Genomic DNA, 27596 nt, shown 5'->3' on the forward strand with positions numbered 1-27596 from the left:
ATTAAGAAAGGAGTTCTTATAATGTGTGATACACATTATCAGGCAAACAGGAATCCAAACTAGATGAAGTGTTTCCAAATGTCCTAAGACTCAAACTAAATCAAAATTTACAGGAACAGCAATATGCTTAAATAGTATATTGAAAAATCCAATTTAAAAAGGATTTACAATGATAAGCTTCTCAATGTAAAAGCATTGCTTTGTGGAAATTTAAGTCAGGCAAGGATAGTCAGGAATAAATCTATCAAGGGAAATATTGTTAGCCTACATGTTTATAACCAACTTACCTCTTTTTGCTTTTGATGTCAAGTAGTGCATTAAAAGAGAAAAAATTATGTTTAACTTATTCTAATATCATTGTGCATGGCTTAGTCTATAAATAACTACCCAGAGTAAAGGACTATACTGTTTTTCAAAGTATCCTATGAATAGCAATAAAGAACAGGCTGCTCGAACAGTCAAAAACAGGTGTATAAGATGAACTAAACAGTGGACTCACGGTCTATACCAAGGACCTGGTTAACACAGGACCAGAAGGAAATGGTACCTGTTTCTATCCTATATATATAATTTCAATTATTATGACCAAACTGGTCAGAGACTGAGTGTATTAATAGTAAGGTATAATCCTAAATGAGATTAAAAACTGGGGGTCAGTTTAGAATTTAAAAATTGGAAAACCGTGAGCAATAGAACAGCAAACAAGTCTTTAGAGCAAGAAAAGCCCCTTTCAACTAAAAAAAAACTAACAAAATCCCTTTAATTTTTACATTCTCTAAAAATGAATTCAGTTAAAATGGCAGTCCTTTCCTAAGTCACTATCCTACAAAATATATTTTGTACATATTTTACATAAATATTTAGATGAAAATTTTTGATTACTGTTTAAGAGAAACAGAGAATCTACCCCATTTTTAAAGATTTGCTAAGTGATGTGAGCACATGAGAACAGCTCTAGAGGCAGCCAAGTATAAATAATCTAAATTCAAAAATGAGTAAGAAAATTTCTGGACTCCAGTAATCAATAAATCCAAGAAAAACTTGACTTGTATAGATACTTTTCACAAAATCATTACATTAAAATCTGTGTATCACTGACATTTTTAGCTAAAAGGTTATATTACTAAGAGGCAATGATTTGACTATATCCTATCTTTATGAGTTTGTGGTTTTGTAGGGTGGAGGGGGTAGTTCTCTCATTGAATCTGCAGCTTATGGATTTGGCTAGGCTGGTTGATCAATTAGTGCCAGGGACCAATCTACCTGTCTCTACCCCTCTCTCATCCTGAGGCTAATATTAAAGACACACATAAGCATGACTTGTTCCAGGGACCAAAATTCAGATTCTCATGTTTGCATGACAGATTCTTTATCAACTGAGCCATTTCCAAAGCCCTACTTTAAACCTTTAAAAGCCAGCAAAGAAAAGAATAAAATCAATCATTTGAGACAGACTTTTCATTTTCATCTTATACCTTTTAGACGATAACACATTAAACCACAAAAATCTAAACAAGATCAACAGATGATTAAAGAGATTGTGTGTGAAAGAGGAACATACAGCTATAGTAGAGAAATATCACAGGGTTGCAGGGATACTAAAAAGCCCTTTAATGACTATTAACTATAGTATACTATGAATCTTTTCTAGTTGACTAGTTATACAAGTTGAAATCCTAGGTCACCTTAAATAGTCTAGCTAAAAATGCTATGTGGCCATAATTTCATTATATAATTGAAAACTAAAGAATAAAAAGTGGCCAGAACAGGCCTTCCATGGGCATCACAACTATACATAATTTGGACCATGCTCACATAGGAGCTCAGACTGTTCTTGTAGCCTCTACCAAACTCATTCTGAACTCAGAAGGGAACATAAATCCAGAATTAGTATGTAAAAAGGTCCATTATTCACCATAATGGTTCAGAAGACTTTAGGTGCCTGCTGTGTTGATAAATACTAAAAAGCATTAATGAATTAGATTGTAAGCTTTTGCATACTATTTAAAATATAGTTAATTTTTAAATCATAAATGTCTTGAGTAAAATAAAAATCTAACACACTGTAAGAATAGTGAATCCAGAAACACTGCTTTGTTTGTTTGTTTGTTTGTTTGTTTGTTTTGCCTATGCATCCATATATAATAAGTTAGTTTATTGAAACAGAGATTTGTCATACTTAGACTTCGTTTTAACTCACTATGTCATCCATGTTGGCCTTGAACTTGAACTCTTTCCTTTTTCCCAAGTACTAGAATTATAGACATACATCACCATACCTGGCATATATTTTAAACTTTCAAAAAAGGAATTTGTTTTAGATACTAGGAAATTGATGAATTTCTATTAAAATAATACCTTTTCTTTGGAATTATGCTATAAAGTACTGAAATATTGAAATATTTACATATATTTTTAGAAACATGATGAAGCTTAATTGGTAGAAAGTTTGTCTCCTATGCACAAGTCTTTGGTTTGATCCCCCGCACAGCAAAAACGAGGCATGACTCGGCATACACTTGTAATTTCATAACTTAGGAGGTGGAGGCAGGAGGATCAGAAGTTCAAGGTCATCCTTCATGGCTTTTTAGAAATTTTGAGGCCAGCCTGGACTATATAAGACCCTAAAAAACAGAGGGGATGGGAGAGAAAATAAGAAAAAAAAACAAAAAAAAAGAAAAGAAAAATACAGTTTTTTATAATGATCCCAGATCCAATAATGGAGAAAATAACATAAATTTTCATAATGATAGCCTCAACACCACTAGAGGATCTCTTTTATGTATGTGGGCCTAGATAGACAGGGGAAATAACTGGTTATACTAGAGACTGGCTTCCTTTGGTAACAACTATGGCTTTCTCTTGATATGTTTTTTCAGATAGAAAAGGACTTCTTTGCAAGGTCCATGTTAGATATAAAATCTCAGATAAAGCCATATAGCCTAAGGGTTTGTTTCAATAAATAGTGTTACAACATGACATAAGAACAAATAGTGATGTGGGAGCCCCTCTGAATGCTATGAATGTGTTTTATTACCATTAGTTATTAAAGAAGCTGTTTCAGCCAATGGCTTAGTAGAGTAAAGCCAGGTGGAAAATCCAAACAGGGATTAAGTAGGCAGAGCCAGAGAGATGCCATGTAGCTGCTGAAGGACAAAGACTCCAGACGCCAGCCAGAACCTTATCAGTAGGCCAAATTCACAGATTAATAGAAATTGGTTAATTTAAGATGTAAGAGTTAACTGGATATATGCATAAGTTATTGGTCAAATAGTGCTATAATTAATATATTTTCTATGTTATTATTTGAGCCTGGGTGACCAAGAAACAAAGGAGCAGTCTCTGACTACAAAATGGCATCCAATGTGGGGACCGAATCCAAGACCCAGAGGTTAAGAGTCTCATGCTCTACTGACTGAGCCCACCACTGTGCAGAGCAACTTGAAGCACACTGCCCACAAATCCCATTCAAGTGCACAGCCTCCTGAAAGAGCTGGAGCCGTTTGTGCAACTAACACAAATCAGGAAACTTTCTTAGAGGAGCCACACAGTTTATGCTGCTACCACTAAGTCAGGAAACCTCTTAAAGGAATTGTGCCTCTGTTCTAGCAAACAGAGCAAATCTGGAAAAAAAAATATAGCTACCAAGAATTTGTGCTTAAAACTGTTTTTATTTGTTTGTGTGTGTTTGTGTGTGTGTAGAATTACTTTCTAAGCTCTCTCAGGTTTTATGTGGTTGTAGTTGGCCCACGTTGGATGCCATTTGGTAGGCAGAGACTGCTCCTTTTTTTTCCTGGCTGCCCAGACCAAAATAATAACACAGAAAGTATATTAATTACAACACTGTTTGGCCAATAACTCATGCATATTTCCAGTTAACTCTTACATCTTAAATTAACCCATTTCTATTAATCTGTGAATCGCTGCAAGGCTGTGGCCTACTGGTAAGTTCTGGCTGGTGGCTGGAGTCTTTCCCCTTTGGCAGCTATATGGCATCTCACTAACTCTGTTTACTTTATCTCTGTTCAGATTTCTCACCTGGCTTTACTCTGCTAAGCCATTGCCAAAATAGGTTCTTTAATAACCAATGGTAATAAAACAGATTCATAGCATACAGAGGGGAATCCCACATCAAAATAGCAGACTACAAGTAACAAGTACCATCAGATTAAATTGAATAGTATAATAATAATATAACAGCATGGAAGATACTAATGGTCATTTCCCATTGAAATACAGTAGGGAATGGCATAGCTGGTCACCAGAATTTTTCTTTGCATGCAGGCCTTTGGAATGAAAGCAATGCCAAGGGCAAGTCACTGTAGTATCAACCCCTCCACCCAACACAAAAGATACTAGAAAAACTAAAGGTCAGGAGCTATAGGTAAGCAATTAACTGCCATTTTGAATAAAGACCTGCAGGTGGTGAATACAAACAGAAAAAAGGTAGTAGTATAAAATATTTAACAGTTTCAAACTTTATTTTGACTAGCTTATTATTACTAGATAGGCCACTTCAGTAAATTTAAAACAGAATCTGTGACCTGAAACAAACTCTAAAAGTGTCTATTTGGGGCTTTGCGTCTCCTGGTTGATAGGGTTTTTTTTGTTTTGTTTTCTGTTTTGTTTTGTCTTGGTGAACAAGAGAATGGAGATAACAGGAGTTACTGCCTGAGATTTCCTGAATTTTATATATGTCACAGGATATCTATTCTTTTAGATATTGCCCCTATAGACACAATCTCATTCTAGGGACCTTGATTTTCAACACCACGTGGGTAGACTTTGGTGAATATAAGAACATCATAATCATTCATTTGCTCTCTAAACACAAAGCAATTAAGAATATTAAAAATCTATTTTCTTTCATTTTTAGTGGACAAATTTCACCTTTTTCTTTAAAGATTTAAATAAGAAAATTTCAATTTTCATGAGTTTAACAAAATTTTAATACAATTTTAAACTGTAAGTTTTAAATTGTATGGTAATACTAAATAGTATAGGTTCCTGACGTAGAGTTAATTAACATATTGGTCTCTCCAGTAATTAAGGAATTATATCCTTCTATCATAGTTAATTTCACTTAAAAAGCTCATGTTCTGAATATAGAATATTTAAGAAAATGCAAGCTCTGGACAGGGATATCTGACAGAAGTAGTAGTAAATAAAAACAAATTGAAATATGAAGAATGATAGAACCACAGTCATCAGATGTTCCATCATTGCATCATTTGTTAATTGGATTGGTTTTATAGTAAGAAATGGTTTACTCAGTATTATCCTTATCTTATTTAATTCTGGGGGAAAAGGAACACTCTAAGAACTCACCTTGAAAGAGCTTGGTATACTTTCAGCCTACATATAGTGTCATTTAAAAATGACAAGATGTACTTTAAACATTTTCAAGTTGCTCCCTGCCTAAAATAATAAATACACCCTTTCCACAATTTGATGATTATACCAATTTTAAAGCAATTTTAATATTCTAAAAATCATGAAAGAATGTATCTTTTTAGCATTTATGCAATCATCAGGAATTAAGTTCCTAAAATGCACATGAGATTTAGTAACAAAAAGGTAGAAAAGGATATGTAAACATTTAATGTATATAGAAGAGCAACACTTAAACCAGAGAAAAACAGTGAAGAATCAATATGCAGCAGCAAATAACTGATCCAATAGTTCAATTTTAAAAGATAATTATATACCATCTTAATTCTTATTTTAAAAATTAAATATTAAGCCAGGCAGTGGTGATGCATCCCCATAAGCAGAGGCAGGTAAATCTCTTTGAGTTTGAGGCTAGCCTGGTCTACAAAGTGAGTTCCAGGGCAGTTAGAGCGTTACACAGAGAAACCTCATCTTGAAAAACCACACACACACACACACACACACACACACACACACAAGATAGATATTCACTATCAAATGTTACAATTAATTTCATCAAAATACAGTGTATTAGTCAAAGACTAATAGATAAAATTAATATTCATAACTAACACTCCTTTCTTATAATAACTCAAACCTACAATTTTAAGACACGCTTAACAGCATTATGTCATGCTGATTATAAGTAGATTTTATTACACCCCTGCCCTTTAATGGATCAGAAATGTCCTAGAATCAAGTACAGCCCACCTAAGGGGTATCTGGAATAATTCCCAGCTACGTATGAACATAGGCACATTACATTCTCAAATTAGTGTTATCATTCATTCCAGACTCCAAACTTCTACAGAACAGATAACCAATTGCTTCATTAACTCAGTCAAAGATTTTGTTAATAGCAATTTATTATGTAACCTTCTTATTAACTTGGTGATTATAGGAGCATTGATCCTTTTACTTTTATTCTTTATTCCAGACATTGTCAAAAAATTAGGGTCAGCTATATGCGTTACTCAGAGAGAAATTTACACACTTCATTTTTAAATGAAAAAATAGTAATTGTTACAAGCTGCAACATTATATAGTAATTGCTCAGTCATCTTTTCACAATTGACTTATGAGAGCCAAGGGATTTACTGAAGGTTAAACTAAAAGGCAGGGTTTTTTTGGTATTATTGCTTTGTGAATAAAGTGGCTGTGTTTTTGCTGTACGTTTTCTCTATAGCTGATTCCTCTTCTGTTACATATTTGGGGATTAATTCGCACAGTTCAGAACTATTTCCTATGCTTTTGGGGTTTACTGATCACATTCCCCTAGCTATGTGTGAAAACAGTTTCCCACTGCCAGGCCTTCATTCATCTCTCCTAGGTAAACACAGAGATCTGCCTTCCTTTCTGCAATTTTCTTTATCAGCAGGCATTTGGTAAGTGCTTATGGTACAGTCAAAAGCATCCTACTTAAGATATTCACAGATATCTAAGAATTACTACTTGCCCAAAGCTGCTTATTCATAGCTGCTCAGACAGATAGAAATATGCACGCCTGGTTTTACCTCACTTATAGATAAGTAATACAATAACCCAAAACTAACCCTCCTAACTCCTACACTCACCTCAGTTTACTGATGATTTACTGCTTACATTTTACTCTCAAGGACAGCACAAAAGATAATTAACTGCAACCCAGAGAAAGACTTCCTTCCTGCTGGTGCCACAGACCCACAATGCCCACTATAAGAATGGCTAATAACAGCATACCCTGGAACTGCTCAGTTAGAGGCCTCGGTGTCCTCTTTGTTTCTACCACTTAGAACAATAATTGTAAACTCCAGAGCTAGGCCTAAAGAAATTGCAGCATCTGGTGAATGTACTAATCAGATCAGAAAACATTAGCTTCTGCCTGTTGATGTAGGTTGCCTGGTTACCTGATTTGCTCTATGCATGCAGGGAGAAAAAAAAGTGGTGCACTGATTTCAAAAACAATTCATGCCCTATTCATAATTTTACTGAAAATAAACCTTTTAGTTCTTTATCTAATCACCTAAAAATGTAGCATAGTGCACTAGCTTTCCCTCTAGAATTTCCTGATGACTTAATTTCTTTCTTAACTAACTTTCTTTATTAAGGAGTTTACAGGACATGCACTAAGCCACTCCTACACCGACCTTTGAGCTGAGAGCCATGGATCTCGATCTCTCTCTCTCTCTCTCTCTCTCTCTCTCTCTCTCTCTGTGTGTGTGTGTGTGTGTGTGTGTGTGTGTGTGTGTGTGTGTGTGTGTGAAAATTCTTATCTGATTTTTATGGGGAAAAAGAAATCTAGTCTGTAAACTTGCTAGGGCTGGGGAATTGCTTGTTATAAGGGTATATATTACTGGGAATGTCTGTAACAGGAGGAATAAGGAAATAAGAAAAAAGAAGGATAAAGACACACGGTTAGAAAGAACGTGCTGTGAGTAGATTTCTTAATCCCCAGATTTTTTGTTCCTTTTGCTTATTGTGGTGTCTTTAATCAAACCCTGAGAGGGATTCTTCAGAGCTAGACTCTGAAAGACCCCAATTGAGCTTGGTGTTTCCAGCCCTCCAGAGGCAAAGGCAGGTGGATGTCTGTAGGTTTGAAGCCAGTCTGGTATACATAGCAAGTTCTAAACAAGCCACAAAACACACTGAAAAACAAAAGTTACATTTACATTTAGAAATTCTATTAATCAAAACTACTGGAAATAAAGTTTCAAACTGTACACAATGGTATTGGAGAGTTGGCGCATGGCTGGTTCAAACCAAGATGTGCTATAAATACACAGTAGACACTAAGTTTCAAAGACTGAGAAACAGAAACAGTGGAATCTCCTATTGAAATGCTATTATGACTATGGTAAATGAAATAGTCCGTTAAAGTTAAGATGAATTACATTTTTAATGTGTCTACTATATAATATAGAAGTATACATGTTGCTAATATTGATAGCTCTATGAAGCAGAACACATCAGATGAGGGGAAAGAGAATAAGGAAATCCCACACCAGCTCAGAATAGGGTATATTAAAGTGTTCTTTATTAAAAGGGAAAACTCATGGATCACAATGAGAAAACGGGAACATATCTAGATGTGGCAAGAGGGATGAGACCGAGCAGTCGCTCCTGCAGGCTTTTTGGTATCCAAAACCCATGCCCCACCTGGTCCAGCCTTTCAGAGGCCATTGACTGAAGTAAGTTCCCCATCACCTCTTCCTTTTGTCTAAATAAGAGTTTTAAACCCAGTACAAAACTATATACAATAAGAACAGCTACCAATTATAAAAATTAAAATTACAAACAGTATAAACAATATTAAGCAAGAAACATATGCTAAATATTTCAATAATTATTCTACCCTAAGGAGTCTAAGTCTTGTATTAGAAATGGCTTGGCTAAATCATAAGAGGAAAGTAACTATGACTATCTAATCTGCAATCCCATCGAAGGCCTGAGAAGGGAGATAATATTACTTGAGTAATGGTGTGGGAAGTCCTTCTGTATATGTGTTTGTTGCTTTTATTGGTTAATGAATAAAGCTGCTTTCAGCCAATGGCTTAACAGAAAAGCCAGGTGGGAATTCCAAGCAGACATAGAGAAGTAGGCGGAGTTAGTGAGACGCCATGTAGCTGCAGCCACCAGAAGAGACAGATACCGGAACCTTGCCAGTAGGCCATGACCTCGTGGTGATGCACAGAGTAATAGAGATGAGTTGATTTAAGATGTAAGATGTGGCTCGAAATACACTTACACTATTAGCCAAACAGTATTGCAATTAACACAGATTTCTGTGTGATAATTTCAGGAGCCTGGGCAGTCAAGAAACAAATAAGCAGTCTCACCCAACAGCTCTAGTCTAAAGGTTGCACAGTCTGACAGCTATAATTTTTGTTATTTGGGAAGAGATACTCCAGTATTACACAGGAAAATAGTTAAAGCTTTCTTCAAGATTTTTTTCTCTTTGATATTTTCTTATGGTTAAAAATATACAAAAAATGAGCTGATATGAAAAGAGGGAGATATAAAAACAGCATGAATAAACACGTTTATGGTTGTACTAATGCTGCTAATATACATATACAAATATTCAAATGTGTATTTACATATGCAGATATTTATATGTAATTGATTATATATGTATAGAATGCTTCTAGAAAAACACAAAAGTTGGGTGGGTATATTTATAGCCTACATAAAGAAATAAAATTTCTTTATTTTAGAAATTTATTTATTTTGGAAAATTGTCAAATAGTTTTTAAATTAATTATCTACAGTGAGCCACAGATGAAAAACACTATATTATATAACAGGAGAACAAACAATAGCTAATGAAGAATAATAAACTGATTATCTTGAGATACTGTACACAATTAATACCCATAAAATCAACAGAGTGAGTACCTACTGCGCAACTAAGGGTACTTGTGCAATCCTGAGTTTCAGGTACTAAATGTATTCCCTGTACAGGTGCAATAGGGAGACTCAAAGACTAAAGAGGTTTGAACCCACAAGGAGCAAACAAGAGAAATCAGGCTGGGCACAAATGACAAAGCTGCTGATTCACTCCAGTAGAAGATATCAGAAAAAAACTTCATAATGTTTATTCCTATGTTTGTGATGGTAAAACTGATACATATGATACACATAGCTTACACCATTTATAAGAAAATAAAGGGATAGAAATCTTAGAATACAAAAATATTCTTTATTTACTGTCTATGTGCTGTAGGAAATCCCGCCCACTTGGGCATGACCTCTTATACTATTTATACCAATGTAAAGCAACCCTGGTTGCTGTTCTCCGTTCCAGCAGAGGATACTGATTGGTGAGTCTACACCTAAATAAATAACCTTCTATTATCCTCAATTCTGAGCTAGTGTGGGATTCCTTTTAAGTGTCCATCTTCATCTGGAACCCTTGCTTTCTTTTTCCCAGCATTCAGTTTAGTTTTCCACACCTAGCTCTACTCTGCTCTATCACAGGCCACTCTAGATTAATTATTCATTATTTAATAAAAGCAACACATATACAGAAGGACTTCCTACATTATTTCTTCTTAAAAATCATATCATAAATACTGCTTGTAACTACCTGACTATTGTACCCTACTGTCCTATCATGGATGCTCTTATTTTATGCATTTTTCAGATAAGGATATTCAGGCACTGATATGGCTAGGTAACTGGTTGAAAGTCTCACAGCTAATACAGGGGAAATTTTCAGTTTCCAGTGACTGAAATGTCAAGTTCAGTGAAAAGAATGTGAAATACAAAAATTGTAGAGAAAGGCTGTCCTAACAGACAAGACACTGGTTGAGACCACAATTTCGTCTTTCTCCGTAATCACAGCTATCATGAGCTATTGAAAGCTATTTGGAAGGTGACTACTTGCCTTGGCTTTGACACTTTTATCCACATGCAAAATGCTTCATCTTCAGCTTCTCTAGGGATCATATTATATTATACATCAGTTTAATATGAAACAAGCTGGGTCATTGACAACTTCCCCATGAGGTCCCCAAGTAATAATAATCGTGTGCCAAACAATAAAAGGTATTTTGGAAAGGGATTCTTTGTAGCAAGCATGGTCTCATGAAATAAAGATTTTGCAATTGGCTGTGGTACAAGATGTGAGGGTCTGCTCATAACATCCTGTCAAAATGTATCTGCTCCTCCAGATCCAGGTGTTAACCATGATAGCACAGTTTAAGTACCTCCTATTCTCAGAGACACACCTGTATTCCAGTGGTCCTTGGTTAGGAATACCAGTTCTGTTTGTGGAACACTCCGATGCTCAGTGTGCAAGTAAGAAATCCCAAGAAGGAATATCAAGGCTTACTTTTTTTACAAGACAAAGTCTGTTTGCTGAAAGTATTTTAGGTTCCGATAAGAATCAGAAGAACCCCAAGAACCCAGAAGGAGCTTAAAGTGGACCGAATCTGCCAGCCTGCCACCATGGTCTAGTGGATAACCTCAGCTGTTGGTGAAACAGAAGCCGGGATGAAGCAAAAACACCCCCAAATTCTGTCTAGTGGAAAGTGATATGAAAAGCCCTGAGTGTAATCAGGGTGTGGAATCCAGCGAATGGAAGAGCTGGAAGATCAGCCTGCTGCCCTAACGGTGATCAAGGATGATTACGGTGACAAGATCTCTAGTGGAGAGTAGCTCCAAGTGCAAAGGTGGTCATTTGTCAACACAGCAACCACAAAGTAGTAAGAAACTCCTTTTAACAACTAAGTGTCAGCTTCCCTGGCACTGCAGGTGAAGTTAGACTAATGACCCAATTTAGAAGGTCAAAGGACTCAGTGTTCCTGCCTCCTCATCCAAGTTGGATGGCTATTCTCTGGTAGGTCTCATTTCAAATCTTATTCGCATGCAGGCACATTATCTAACAAGGGCCCCAGCTGCTTCTATATAACAGAGTGGGTGAACTGTGGTGATTCAGATTCCTGGAGTCAGAGGAGCAAGAGAAAGAAGACAATAGAGCCCTGCTCCTGGTCAGCCTCAGTGCTACTGTCAGCCAGTTCAAGAAGGAAGAAAGACCCATAGGAATGCTCCACACCTGAGACCTCTGCCTTGGGCAGCAACTGATCAGACTCCCTCTGCTCTAGTCTCCAGAACTTGACCTGAGGATACAGGTAGAGACAATCAAGCTGACATCAGCCTCCAAGGCTTCATGCTTTGGCTACATAGAAGAGTTCAGTCCTTCAGCTGTCTCTGACCTATAAGACCCACCAAAGACAGAAATCCTCCCACGCTATTCCCATTTGCGACTTTCCTTCTGCAGACTTTCTCTGAAGGGACTGCTGCTTGCTAGCATCTGGAGGTACTTTCGAGCTACGACACTTGCTGATAGTCTTGCCTGGCATTCCAAAGCCTGCTGAGAGCACAGAGCTGTGAGGCCCACCACCTCTCTCTGCAGACATTCTACCACTAAAGGCCTCAGAATTTGACTTTCCTATCCAAAGTTTTAAAATACAATTTGAATATAAGTACACTATTTCTCACTTCCTCTCTTCCTACTCTTTTCACAGCATACCGTTCCCCACCCAAATTCATTAACTCCTCATCTTTACCCATTGTTGTTTCATATCGTACAATCAATACACAAATTCAACCTATTAAATCCTGTTAGTTTTGAATGGATGTGTAGGTTTCTAGGGCTGACCACCTGGCACTGGAAAACCTTCCAAGGGGGTTATTCCCAGAGAAGAGTAATCATCCTTCCCCCAACATTTGTTTATTATCTGTAGCTCTTCATCTAGAGATAGGGATTTGTGGGATTTCCTATCTTTACATTGGATTGTCAACTTAAGTTTACTTAGACAACTGTGGTATTCATATATGTTTGTGGGTACACTTGCCAATACATGTGTATGTGCAGAAGTTAACATTAGGTGCGTTTCTTCCACAATCACGTTTCACATTTTAGGGGAAGAGAGAAAGATACAGGTTGCTCATTGATTCTGGAGCCCTTCATTTTTGCTAGGCTGGCTGGCAGACAGTCCTCAGGATTCACCTGCCTCGTCCTTCCCTATAGCACTGAGGAATTCTATGTGCTCTGGGAATTCTAAGTTAGGTTTTCATTCTTATACTGCACGCACTTTTCTCACTAAGCCCCAAAGTTTGAAAATATTTTTACGAAGCAAATTGTTAAAAACAGTGAGCTAAATCTGAGGATATCTGATGTTCATCTAAATAGGGAAAATATAGAAATACATAGAAAAAACAAATTAATGTTTTGTCACTAAATTTGTCAATATTTAATTAGCTGTCTGCCGTTAGAATAAGAAATAGAATCTGTCAGACAATAATCTTATTTAATATTGTATATTCCAATTCAAAATCATTCTATGCTAAAAGATACTTTTTAGAAGCAAAATTTCCAAAGAAATACTTTTTAAAAGAGACATTTGAAAGTATTGTACTCTCCTGCAATTTCTCATCATTAGCCCTCAAAGTGGAAAAAATATCACATGCACTATTTGTGATTCACTACAATTTAAAATCTGAATTGATTTCTAAGTATGTACTATCTTAGGATAATATGAAAAGAAATATGCTTTTCAAAATACAGTTGATAATTTTGTGGAGATCAAATCTGAAGCCTTGAGAATGATAGGCAAGTGTTCCACAGCTGTGTTATACCATGAGTGAATTAGTATTTTGAATTAACTTTCATGTTGGTAGATGCCAAACCTTAGACATGCAATGCCTAAGCCATCACATACAGGAAGAACTCTGTGCAAGCTAAAAGAAAACACAACCTAAAAAATTACAAGTTCACGTTGAGAGTATAATTTAACGGTAGAATATGCATTTTACATGCACTAGGCTGAGTTCTCTCCTCCAGAAAAAACTATGGGAAAAGATCTCAAATTTAAACAGAATACTATTTCCACTATGTCAAGAAAATGCAGGGCAGTGATATGAGTAAGAAGAATACACATAAATAGGAAAAGCTCTATAAACATGTGTGAAGGAGAACAAATTACTGAGACTGTTAGTTGAGGAAATAGATTTAAGTAACACTCACCACAGTTGTTCCACATACAAGATAAGAAGGATGAAGGGGCAGAGGCAATAAAAACAGGCACAAAGGGCTCACTAAATTTCACTTTTATATATCTCTAACACCTTTACCTTATTTTTCATTTGCAACCAAACTTGTTTCTTTACTCAGGTGTTACACACATTCAACCTACTCATCACCCAGATGATACCCTGATTACTTTATGTAACAGTACATGATTCTATTTTTAAAACTCTTAGCTGTGGTACTGGAGAGATGACTCAGTGGTTAAGAGCACTGGTTGCTCTTCCAGAGGACCCAGATTTGATTCCCAACACCCACAAGACAGTTCACAACTGTCTGTAACTCCAGCCCTAGGCAAGTCAAAGATTTCTCCTGGCTTCTATGTCATGCATATGATATACAGATATATAATTAGGCAGAACACCCACACATATAAAATAAAACTACAGGTTTAAAACCCCTAAAAATAAAAATAAGCCTGTTAGTTGAACCCAAGGCATACAGTCTGATTACATTCATCAAGACCTCTGTTTTCTGATCCCTTCCAGTCTTTCTATCAGTTCAACTGATGACCAAGTTCTAACCAAATGCTCATGACTTTGTAAAATTGATCCACTGGTTTGGGAGGTCCTTCTGTCTATCTGTTGCTTTTATTGGATAATGAATAAAGAAACTGGCTTGGCCTGTTGATAGTACATAACTTAGGTAGGCGGGAAAACTGGACTGAATGCTGGGAGAAGGAAGGTGGAGTTGGGGAGATGCCATGAAGCTGCCACCAGAGAGAGATGTGCTGAAACTTTGCTGGTAGACCACGACTTTATGGTGATATACAAACTAACAGAAATGGATTGGGGCCACTTCAAGAGATAGACATGCTGAAACTTTGCTGGTAGGCCACAATTTTATGCTAATATACAAACTAATAGAAATGGGTTGGGGCCACTTTAAAAGATAGACATGATGAAACTTTGCTGGTAGGCAAATTAAATTAAACAACTAATATGTAAGAGTTAGCCAATAAGAAGGTAGAGCTAATGGGCCAAGCAGTGATTTAATTAATACAGTTTCTGTGTGATTATTTCAGGTCTAAGCTAGCCAGGCAGCCAAGAAGAACAAGCAGCCTCGATACTACAAATTGACGGGCCAACGTGATGGACTAAATCCACATAAAACCTGAAAGAGCTTAAAAAGGAATTCTAGACACAAAAATACAGAGCTTAACACAGCTTCTTGCTGTTTGCTGACGGTGTCCTGTAGTTCCTTTAAGAGAGGTTTCCTGATTCAGCTGTAGTAAAAGAAAAAAGCCATGCTGTTTTGACATGTCAGCTTTCTGGGTCTTGCTCCAGCGTGAACTCTGACTCTTTCAGGCAGGAGGTCCAGCTACAGAGCATTTGGATGGGGTTTGTGAGCACACTGCTGCAGCTTGCTTAATGCTGTGTGTGTGCCTGAGAACGGGGCAGTGTGCATGTCTCTCAGAAGCACAAGAGGTTCCACCATGCTGGCAGTACCATATATATCATAGTAATGGTGCAGCTTAAGTTTTAGACTGGGCGGGCAGGCAGGAAGTACCATATATAACATAGTAATGATGTAGCTTAAGTTTTAAGAGGCGCTTAGCATTTTAAAAAGTGCTCCTGGACAGTAAAGAATTACAGATATGTAATAAAGACAAATCCAGATGAGTCATAGGGTTGGATAGATGTACACAGGCTTGTAAGAGAGAAGAAAAAGAGTATAGAGAGTTGGGGAAAAAAGTAAATGATTTTTTTAAAAGAAGGGTAAAGTCTTTAAAGAGACAGAGTACAGATAGTCATAGATTAAAACAATTAAAGAAAAATAAGCCACATAAAAATGAAAAATTCATAGAGTCTGTATTATGTATATTATTGTGTCTTCTTTGAATTTTTTGACTATGAATGAGCTAAGTATATAGAGAGATTTAATTGTATGGGCTGCTAAGCTAAACCAGCATGAATATTATAAAGTTATCATGACTTCCAAATTTGGGTCTAAGGATATGTTGCTTTGGAAAAGAGGTTCTTCTCTTGTTTCCACAGAGGATGAGAATCTGTGGGTTGTTTCAAGACTGGTGTGGTTTGATGAAACAAGATCCCCCTGAAGGTTACCATGAACACCCCCAAAAATTACTATGTCTAATAAACAGCAGGAAGCAGTTTGGAGAAACTATGTTCATATTCCCAAATATTGTTTATAAATGTTTCTTTACATTTAAAGATGGATATAATATAGATATGAATAATTTTCATTGGGATGGATCTTGGTTTATTGATACAAATTTAAGGTCAATTTTGTTATGTGTATTTCTGATCTTGATTAAGGTATTGACTTTGTGTAGTTCATTTTAAAATGTAGTGTATAATTAAAAAATATAGGTTAATAGATAATCATCAATAATAGTCAAGATTGTAGTCATATTAGATTTTCTAGATGTACAGAGATGTATTTCAGATAGGAAGGTATTCTATAAACCTTTCAAAGACTACATAATAAGGCTTTTAAAATGTTTTAATAACTTAGGACTTTTCATGACAATGAGACACATCTGCTCTTGGCAGCACCAATTACTTCAAGAGGAAGATGAGCATCAAAGAGGCTCCTTATGGATTTGGTTAGCCATTTGAGCAAGAAACTGCTATTGCCTCGACTACTTAACTGGACATACAGGACCCACAGAGAAATGACTGCTGGACTTGCCTGAAGGTGAGATGGTCCTTTGGGGTTCCTGCTTCATAAAAGACTCTACTAGACATTCTGCAGGATACAAAAGAAAGTGACTGGCAAAACTGCCAATATAGGTGCAACTGTCTTTGAGTTTTCCTGTTTCATGAAAAGTCTACTGGACACTATGGGCCTGTAGGCTGAAGATGGATGCCCCAACAGTACAGAAGAACTTTGGGTGACTGTCCAGGCAGTGAGATATCTCTGTCAATTCTAGAGTTTTGGAAGTTGCTTACAATGTACTTCCTGTTTACTTAGGTAATATTATATCCTTCTGGAATCTTTTATAGAGTTGAAAAATAGTTATTATTGTAGTTTTTCTTAGTTATGATAAAAGATAATATATATAATAACTTGCTTGATAACTTTTGTTATATGTAATTTTACTATCTTAAAGTTAAAACCTTCCTTTATTATTGAAACAGAAAAGGGGAAATGGTGTGGGAGGTCCTTCTGTCTATGTGTTGCTTTTATTGGATAATGAATAAAGAAACTGCCTTGGCCTTTTGATAGGGCATTAACTTAGGTAGGCAGAGAAAACTGGACTAATGCTGGGAGGAAGAAGGCAGATTTATGAAGATGCCATGGAACTGCCGCTGGAGATATACGTGATGAAACTTTGCTGATAGGCCACGACCTCATGGTGATATACAGATTAATAGAAATGGGTTAAATTAATATGTAAGAGTTAGCCAATAAGAAGCTAGAGCTAATGGGCAAGGCAGTGATTTAATTAATAGTTTCTGTGTGGTTATTTAGGGTCTAAGCCAACAGGGCAGCCAGTAAGAACAAGCAACTTCCATACTATAATCCCCTTTCCATTCTCATTGATCTTCTAAACTCATGCCTACTTACTGCGTAGTTTTCATTGCCCACACCTGCACTCCTACCTTCTCACTGCCAAGATCTGCAACTCTACTTTCTCATTACCCACATCTGCATCCTTCCCTTCTTGCTATTGCATCCCTAGTCTCTCCCTATGAAAGTCTAGGAACCGTATATAGACTTTTAAATATATATATTGTGTCTCCTGTGAGAAAATATCCCTAATATTTCTAATTTTCTTTTTTATTAAAAAATATCTTTTTACACCATCCCTATTTGTTTGTCTGTCTATCTCCCTCACTATACTTTGATTTACATGAAGAGCAACTGTGGTGACTGTTTTAAATACTACCATATATCAAAAGCCAAGAAGAGTGCCTAACACATATCAAAGAATTTTGCGACACTTTGAAGAATGAGTAAATAAATGATTAATGAAAGAAACGTGATTTTGGCACAAGGTTAACAACATAAAAGTTTGTAACATAATAGAAAAATGGGCTAGTTGTTTGAACATAGTGAAGTGTAAAAGGCAATATTCACTGTAAAAATGTGCATATGTTAGCTACAGATCTAAAGCAGTGGTTGCATGTCTAAGGGTAATATGCTTTGGTGAGTTAATTTTTCAAATCATTAAAGTACAAAATATTACAAAACAAAAATCAGGTTTTAGAACAATACCATTCTCTCACATGCCCATAAATGCTGTTAAAGAAGCAAGAGAAAGGACAGAGAGAGGGAGGGACAGAGCAATGATGGCAAATAATGTAAAAAAGCAGCTAAGGAAAAAATTATTCTATGGAAAACACAGTATAAACACAAAACTGCTTAAAATATTAATTCAAAAACAGTGAAAAATTGCTTTTTAAGTTTGAAATTTGTTATTTATCTTGTAAAAGTACAGCAAAAGGTACTTAATACAAAGTATCTCTTGCTTGTGAAATATGTTAATTCCTTATATATTCTGGTGGGCTGGTTTTATTTAATGATTAATTGGTAAGATAGTTGCTATTATTACTATTTAGACCTAATTAGTACTTACAGCATCAATATGCAATACCTGGTAATTTATGGAGATTTACACCTGTTGTCTGATTATAAACTTCTTTCACAACAGAATCCATTTTGATTCAATCACATCTGAATTGAGAATCAGTTCTCAGCTTAGCTGGTAATAGAACATGGGGTAAGAGGCAGCAAATGAGAGTGTGTACCAGGAGATTCGTAATATCAAGAACAAGTAAGAAGCTAAGAGGCTGGAAAGAAGGAATCAGCAGTGCATAGTAGTGGTTGTTCTTTCAAGAGGATCTGTGTCTGGTTCTCAGCAATCATATGACATCTCACAATAGTCTGTAACTCCTATTCCAGGGGATATGGCACCCCATTCTGGCCTCTCAGACACTGAATGCATATGGTGCACTTACATATATGCAAGCAAAACACCTATACATATAAAATATAAATAAATATTAAAACATTAGAACGTCAACTGCCACTATGGGATGCTATGAGACTTGAAGGACTGACTCAGTAAAGGTTGAACCAGAGACACAGGCAAGGCCAGAAATCTTCCCAAAACTTCAGGGTGTGTGTGTGTGTGTGTGTGTGTGTGTGTGTGTGTGTGTGTGTGTGTAGAAATTCCTCCCAAAAGGATCAGACCCAAAACTCAAGTCCAAGTGGATCAAAGACCTCAACATAAAACCATAAAAATGAACTTGAGAGAAGAGAAAGTGGTGAATAGCCTTGACAATACTGGCACAGGAAACAACATTCTGAACAGAACTCTAGTCATGCAGGCTCTAAGATCAACAAGTAATAAATGGGACCTCATGAAACTGAAAATTTCTGTAAATCAGGGACACTATCAAAAGGACAAAATGGCAGCCTTCAGAATGGGAAAATATCTTCACCAACCCCACATCTGAGAGAGGGCTGATTTCCAAAATTTATAAAGAACTCAAGAAAATAGATAACAAATCAAATAATCTAATTAAAAATGTGGTACAGATCTCAACTGAGAATTCTTAACAGGGATCTCAAAAGAACTTAAAGAAATGTTCAATATCTTTACCCATCAGGGGAATGCAAATCAAAATGACTCTGAGATTCCATCTCACGCCTGTCAGAATGACTAAGATTAAAAGCACAAGTGACAGCTCATGCTGGCAAGGATGTAGAAGAAGAAGAACACTCTTCCATTGCTGGTGGGAATGCAAATTTGTACAGCCACTTTGGAAATCTATATGACAGTTTCTTAAAATATTGGGAATCAACCTATCTCAAAACTCAGCCATACCACTCCTGGGCATATACCCAAAGGACACTCTACCATACCACCAGGACCCCTGTTCAATCATGTTAATAGTAGCTTTATTCAGAAACTGGAAAAAACCTAGATGTCCATCAACTGAAGAACGGATAAAGAACACATGGTCCATTTGCACAAAAGAGTATTACTCAGCTATTATAAACAATGACATCATGAAATTTGCTGGGAAATGGATGGAACTAGAAAAGATCATCCTGAGTGAAGTAACCCAGACCCAGAAAGACACACATGGCATGTACTCATTTATAGGGAATATCAGCTGTATAGTAAAGGATAATCATGCCACAATCCAAAGACCCAAAAAAGCTAAGCAACAAGGAGAGTTTAAGGGGGACACACATGAATCCTACTGTGAAGAGGAAATAGAATAGACATAACAGGTCAACAGGGGTGGGGTTGGATGTGGAGGCATAGGAAAAGGAGGGATCTGTTGGGAGGAAGAGGGAGGGAAGGAGTACTGGGAAATACAACTGGAATCAGGGGAATCTCTGAGATAAGCCAGAAACCTAGGGCAATGGCAATTCCCAGGGTGACCCTAGATAAGACTTCTAGCAATGAGGGATATAGAACCTAAACTGGCCATCTCATGTAACCAAGCAAGACTTCTAGTGGACAGATTGGGACCCCAACCCAGTTATATAACCTTTGACCTACAATTTGCCCTGCTTACAAGATATGCTATGGGAAAGGTGGCACAAAAATTAAGGTCATGGCCAACCAATGACTGATCCAGCTTGAGACTACCCCTGATTCTGCCAAGAGGGTCAGGACCCAGAGACTGGACAGTCCAGAGACCTAGGATAGAACCAAATATGACTGGAAAAAATCAATGAAATGACTTCTAGTGATATTCTGTTATACTCAAAGGTTGTTGCCTAGCCTGTCACTAGAGAGGCTTCACTCAGCAACTGATGGAAATAAAGAATCCACAGCCAAACATTAGGCAGACCTCAGGGAATCCTGTGGAAGAACTGAGGGTGCCAGTGGGGCCAAGCACACCACAAGAAAAGCCACAGAATCAACAAAATTGGGCTCATAGGAGCTCACAGAGACTGAATTGCGTACCAGAGAGCTTACATAAGACTGACCTAGGTCGTCTGCACATATGTTAAAGTTGTGTAGCTTGGTCTTCTTGTGGGAATCCTAACAGTGGGAACAGTGGCTGTCTCTGACTCTGTTACCTGCTTTTGGGATTCTTTCCCCTAGTGAATTGCCTTATCCAGCCTAAATAGAAGAGGAGATGCCTAGTCTTACCGCAAGGTGCCACATCTTACTTGATATGCCATGGCTGGCTAAAATACATGGGAGGTCTTCCCTTTTCTGAAGAGAAAGGAAGAGGAGTGAATTGGGGGTGGAGGAAGAGGGGAGTTTGGGGAGTGACTTGGAGGAGAGGCGAAAGGAAGGGAAAACTGTGATGGGGCTGGAAAAAAATTAACAAAAAGGTGGGATTATATGCTGACAATCTCATAAAAATGAACCAAATTAAGTATGCTTTTATATATTTATTATAGAAAACAAAAACATTTCGTGTTCTCTATCTTAAATTTTTAAGTGAGATCTATGTCTCAATTCCTCAACCTAAGGATAAAAAAGATTAATTTCAATTTTATTGATATAATTGCATCAAGAATCCTCAATAGAAAAATAAATGTTCTTATCTGTTTATTAAAATAAAATGTTACATGTATATTTTATAAAGTGATTATCAAAAATTCTAAAATAAGGGACTTTCCCTTTAAAAATAATTAATATATATTGTTATCTGACAGAAATTTTTAGAGTATTCAATAATTTATAATAAAACTATGAATAAAGCCTAAAAATTATCTAAAACAATATTTCATGTTAACAAAATTGTGTGTATGATTAATCAATTTTTATAATAATTCCATTACTAGAATCTTTTTGAAAATATTTATGATAAGAATTTATTAAGGCTTAAACTGGTTCATTTTGGGGACATGTAGACGGCTGGTTTACCATAGGTCAGGATTTGATGCCCTGCATCCACATGTCAGCTTACAGTCATCTGTAACTCTGGTAACAGGGAATCTGATCCCCTCCTCTAGTTTCAAGCCCTACATTAGGTATGCATATAGTACACGACCTATATGCAGGTGAAACCCTCAACACATAAATAAGAAATTATTAATAAATAAACAAATAAGGTGGTTGGTTTAATAGTATGTAATAAAAAATTTATTCCTTGGGCAATAACACTTACTTTCTTTCCTCAATCATTATTTTAACTATAAATAAATGACTAGAAATACAAAGTTGATCAACAAGCTGTTTTCGTGAAAGGAACTTTTAGATCTATTGATGATTCTGAATTTCATAGATTTATAGTTTTGATTATGTGTATAGTACTCATATCTAATTATTTTTTCTAGTTTTTCAAAACTAAAGATTTTAAGACAATTTAATGGTACTTTCACTCCAGTATGCTAGGGGTTTTAAAGCTGAATATTATAAAGTATGTAAAGAATTAGAACTAGTTAGAATGTGTGAAAAGTTTCATAGGGCAGATTGTATAGTAATACTACTTTTCCAAAGCAACACTAAAATGGCGCAAAAACCATAAAGATATTTAACTTTTAACCCATCATTTTACGAGCCCAAGACCAAAAAGATGAGAAGCTGAAAGCAAGAAACTATGTCAAGCAGCTCCCTACATATACACAAAACAATGGGTGAGCATGGAAAGAAAGACTGATGTAAAAATAATATATGAAATAAAAATAAAATTAAAAGGAAAGAAGAGATGGCTCAGCAGTTAAGAGTTCATACTGCTCTTTTAGAGTACCTAAGTTCTGTTCCAAGCATCCTTGTTGGAAGGTTCACAATCATCAGAAGTTCCAGCTCCAGGGGATCCAATGCCCTTTTCTGACTTCCAAGGGCATATACACCCATGTGTACACATGCATATATACATAATTTTAGTAAAATAATATTTTATTTACTAATAAAAATAAGTATATTTGTTTAATAAAATAAATCTTTAAAGATACAATAATTAATCTTAAAAGTAAAACTAAGTAGCAACATGAAAATGTTTATATTAATAGCTTTTATAATGTAATGATAATGATGTAAATACATATTAATGGACATAAGGACCAAACAGCCATACAATGATGAAAACAGTTACTACTAATATTCATTAACTTTTAATGTTATTAATATGTTTCCTTATATTTAAATACAATAGAGTTACTTACTAATTATATCAGTTATTATCTAAGGAGGCAGCATTACTAAATCCATTTGAAACCTAGAAAGATTTTAATGACTTTTACCTACATCAGTTACCCCAATAAGTCATCACCACTTTGGTGGATCACGAATACTTCAGGTGCTTTCTTTTCTTTCTTTGGGTACTTTCTTAAAGGGTATAAGCAATAGGAAGTGGGTTATGAAATAAGAAATACTCAGGATATCAATTACTTATATGTATATAGATACCTGTGAATATGCATATGTTTGTGCATAGGTGTGGCTATGTATATATATGTGTGTGTGTATAGATGTGTATGTGTGCATAGATGTGTACATGTGTGTACATGTTTATGTATGAGTGCATGAATTCTAGCTATTATGCCATTTTAAATCATTAGTATTACTGATGTTCTCAAAAATTCTTAGAATAGTAAACATCTGCTGTACATTCTAAGATCATACTTTTTAAAATTGGGTATTCAGTTTATTCATTTTATTTTTATATATGATTTTCCTGCATATATGTATGTGAATCATGTGCATGCTTGGTGTCCACGAAGGTCAGAAGAGGGTGTCTGATCCCCTGGATCTGGAGTTACAGATGATTATAAGTCACCAACTCTGTGGGTGCTAGGAAACAAACTCAGGTTCTGTGCAAGACGAACAAGTGCTCTTAACCACTAAACCATCTCTGCAACCTGCTAGACCACATATTCTAATCCCAATCAGTGTGCTGATAGCATAAAACAGATAAGAAAATAGAAATCCAAAGGCTGAGGTTCCCAAAAAGAAATTTAAAAAAAATTGATGTTTAACATTTTTAAAAATAAAATTTGGCAAAGGTAGCACTTTAGTTGCTAGGTGGAGGGAAGAAGATATAGGAAAAAGTATAAAAAGCTGGGTACCATCAGTAGGAAGTGGTAGGGATTATGGCAAAGAGTAGGACGTACCACATCAACAGCACAGCTGACAGTCATGAATATAGACTCAGTCTACAGCTGCCACATACCCAAAAATCTTTCAAAAGGCCAAAAATAAAGATGTTCATGGGAAATTCCTGGTCCTGTAACTGCTAACAAATATTTTAGCTTATTTTAACTTTATGTTCCTGTAACAGACAGGTAATGGCTGCCCTTGTGTTTATTTTATTATTTACTAGCTAAGGCATAAACCACATTTTTATTTAGACCTTTTCATACCGGGGTGAAAACAAGAAATGTACAAAACAATGAAGCTAAAGTAAACTGTGGAACACGGGGAGCCATCAATCCAGTGTCACTATGAGAACATGATATGAAAACCTGAATGATCCTAAGTAAGGAAACTGTCAAGGATTTGGATATTCTGGGTCACTACAAAAAGAAATTATCCTTAAAAGCTTGTTATAAATGTGGCTCCCTTTGCTGAAATTACATTGACAATGTTAAGAGAAAACAAACACTAACCAAGGTGGGGCAGCCATGAGCTACAGAACTGTAGACAGGATGCACACACGTCCTGTGTTGTACCTACTGCTCACTTCTCTTTGCCTATCCCATTCTTCCAACCTTCCTTCTCTTTCCTAGGCTAATGGTAAAAAATTCTTGGCAAATCCTAAGACATGCCTGGCATCTGGCTGTGGAAAGAGAAAACTAGCTGTAAATAAGCTTTCACTTCAGCGACAGAAGTTCCTTGTTGTCACAGTTCAACCTGCCAGGTGGGCTAAGTAAGAGGAGAGCTGTCTACTCAACTGTCATTTGCATCACATGCACCCAAGGAAAAAGTGTTTACCTGGTGGAGCCACGGTTAACCTTTTTTCCTTGCTGAGCCGATGCCCTTGGATGAGTTCACTCATGGAAGGGGAACCTTTCAGAAGAAATGATTCTGTGGAGGTGGGATCAGGGGGAACTCTTAATAAATTCTGTAGGTAGGAGGCCCCTGAAGTCCTGGGACGGCTCTGATCACAAAGGGAAGGTGAAAATTGTCTTGCAGGAGATCCAAGAAAAATACATATAGGAAACAAAAAAGTTTTACTTTAATTACCTTTCAACACCTCACCAGTGACAACATTATTCATATTGGCATTTAATTATCTTTTAAAAATGAAATCAAGATTTTTTGTAATTTGTTAGTTTCCATATCAGGATACAACCTTTTTTTGAAAACTACTCTGAATATTGGAATAGAAATTTATTATAGTTAGACATTTTGAACTACAAATAGAAAATATATGTACTATTTTTGATTCTTAAACAAAAGATCCTCAAACAAAAAAAATTATATTAACTGAAAACAGGGCAAGTAAGCCAGCAACCAGAACTTGGTAAAAGGTTACAAAATCAAGACACTAAAATCCTTAAAGGTAGATTCTCAGCAATATTAACATGACTAATAAAAAAAGTCACAAAAACTTGCTTTTAAAAAAGATTATATATATTCTATTCCATTTTATCAAATATAACAACAACTTTTCATCAGTTATAGTCTTATGGACACATGTTTCTCCTAGAGAACTAACTCATATCTTTGCCCCATGACAGAAAAAAGTAACAAAGAACATCATTTCCAGAGACATGGCATTCACAATTATAGCCCATGTTCACAGAGCTTCACTTTTAATATCAACCTTTATCTACCCATTTTTAAGTTGGAGGATAGGGAGAGACATATGTATGTACATAAACAGCAGCAAAACCATTAACAGACACTTAAAAATCATGATATCTTAATCAGTATGTGTGAATGGGTGGCAGAAAGACCAACATTAGCAATGCCCATTAGTAGCTTTCACTTTTTTCTTTTTTTTCCCCTTTCTCTATCCTACATAACAAAAGTACAGAAATTTTTGCAGTCAACTAAAATCTGTCCACTGTACCACACTATGACAATAGCTGCATGCATACCTTTTCCTCTGAGTGCCACTGCTGACCCGAATGGTGGGTGTCTGTGGACCCTGACTATGCAGCAGGTAAGTGTCTATGGTAGGCACAGTGGCTGGCGTCTCCCCACTTACTTTAGGGCTGCCGATCTTGCTCTTTCCAAGTTTGCCTTTGCTGCGTCTGGACTGCTCATGGTCAAACTCTAAGTCCTCCAGCCGCTGTGTCAGGGCGAGCTTTTGCTGGATAGCCATTCGCAATAAAGTATTTAGAGTCTTCTTCTCATCTTCTGCAGCTGCTAATTGTCTCTGCATCTCATCCAACTGTGTGACATATTCATCACATCTGGAACCCAAGCAAAAAGGGGTGAGGAAGCAATCCCGATGAAGCTAAACTGGAACTCCTCTCTCACCCTCAGCCCAGATATGGATGTCCATTGTAGTATCAAAACGTTTATCATGCAATACTGATAGAATATATACCAGTGTTATATTATTATGTTTAATAATATAATCTAAGCTTTATTAGAGGCATCTATATATAAGGGAAACAATAATCTATAGGGCTTGGTACTAGTGGCTTCGGGCATCCCCTGGGAGTCTTGAGTTATAATCCCACATAGCATAATAAATTTGACTGGAATTTAGAGCACTGATCTTACTAGCAATAAAATGGAAATACTCTATAATAATATGTTGTAGAATATTTCTTTACACTGTGTGAAGATTGTCTATGTTTTGCCTCACCTGCTTAAGGCACCTGATTGGCTTAATAAAGAGCTGAATGGCCAATAACTAGGCAAGACAGAATAGGCAGGACTTCTAAGCATAAAGAGGAACTCAGGGTTAGAATCTGGTGCAAGAGCAGACTCCAGAAAGACATGAAGGGAATTGGCCATACAGACTAAAGAAAAGGTCAAAAGTCATGTAGCAGAACAAGATTAATAGAATCAGGTTAATTTAAGCTATAAGAGCTAGTTGGAAACAAACCTAAGATAAAGGCCAAGATTTCATACTGAATAAGTCTCCATGTCATTTTAGGGGGTTAGTGGTCCAAAGAAAGTCCATCAAGAAAGACTAGCTACAATAATTGACAACTGGAAACAGTAGACCATGTTCAGTAATTGGTGGTTCATAAGGGAACATTACAATTAAGCAGGATAAGCCTCAAGGATAGTTATTATGGAAGCAGCTTTGTGGTGATAATATAATTTCACATATTATCCACCCCTACTTTAGGAATATTACAATTGCTGTCTGTATTGTATAATACTGTATCCATTACAAAAAGTCTGTTGTATGCTATACCTACAGTAGTCAAAAGAATGGCAATGTTAATAAAAAGAACAGTTCTTTTTTTGGCTGTACTTACAGGCTTCATTTTAGATTAGAGCAGACACTGTTTTCAAGATGGCAGATTTCCCCAAATTAAAAAATTAAAGTTTCACTGAGTTTTCAGCCAAATAATAAAGCCATGATTTGTCAAAAAAAAGATTTTTATAAGTTTGGTTCAGGCACATCAGGCCATTGTGAACATCTCCATCCCACTTCATATTATATTGAAGCACAAAAACAAGCTCAGTGTTATTACCCCAATAAGCCACATATATTTGGAAAAAGTAGAATGAGAAGTAAACTCACAATGGAGTTTTGCTTAGTTTAAGTATTAGTAAGTTATTCTGTACTAGTAG

The 27596-nt window shown here is 36.2% G+C and overlaps 1 protein-coding gene across 5 annotated transcripts in view; it reads right to left on the reverse strand.

Annotated features, from left to right (window-relative positions):
• The window catches only part of Bicd1 (BICD cargo adaptor 1), a 138286-nt gene that overhangs the window by 17276 nt on the left and 93414 nt on the right, over window positions 1-27596 (reverse strand). For 2 of the 5 annotated variants that reach the window (XM_075982199.1, XM_075982200.1), the window contains exons 7-8: window positions 25934-26251; window positions 24822-25015 (exon numbers count right to left, since the gene is read on the reverse strand). In XM_075982199.1, coding sequence (XP_075838314.1) covers window positions 24822-25015; window positions 25934-26251 — 512 coding nt within the window. The remainder of the gene's footprint in view (window positions 1-24821; window positions 25016-25933; window positions 26252-27596) is intronic. The other 3 variants (XM_075982197.1, XM_075982198.1, XR_012911545.1) reach the window with 2 other exon arrangements.

This window comes from Microtus pennsylvanicus, chromosome 8, assembly GCF_037038515.1.
Source record: "Microtus pennsylvanicus isolate mMicPen1 chromosome 8, mMicPen1.hap1, whole genome shotgun sequence".
Classification (NCBI taxonomy): Eukaryota; Metazoa; Chordata; class Mammalia; order Rodentia; family Cricetidae; genus Microtus; species Microtus pennsylvanicus.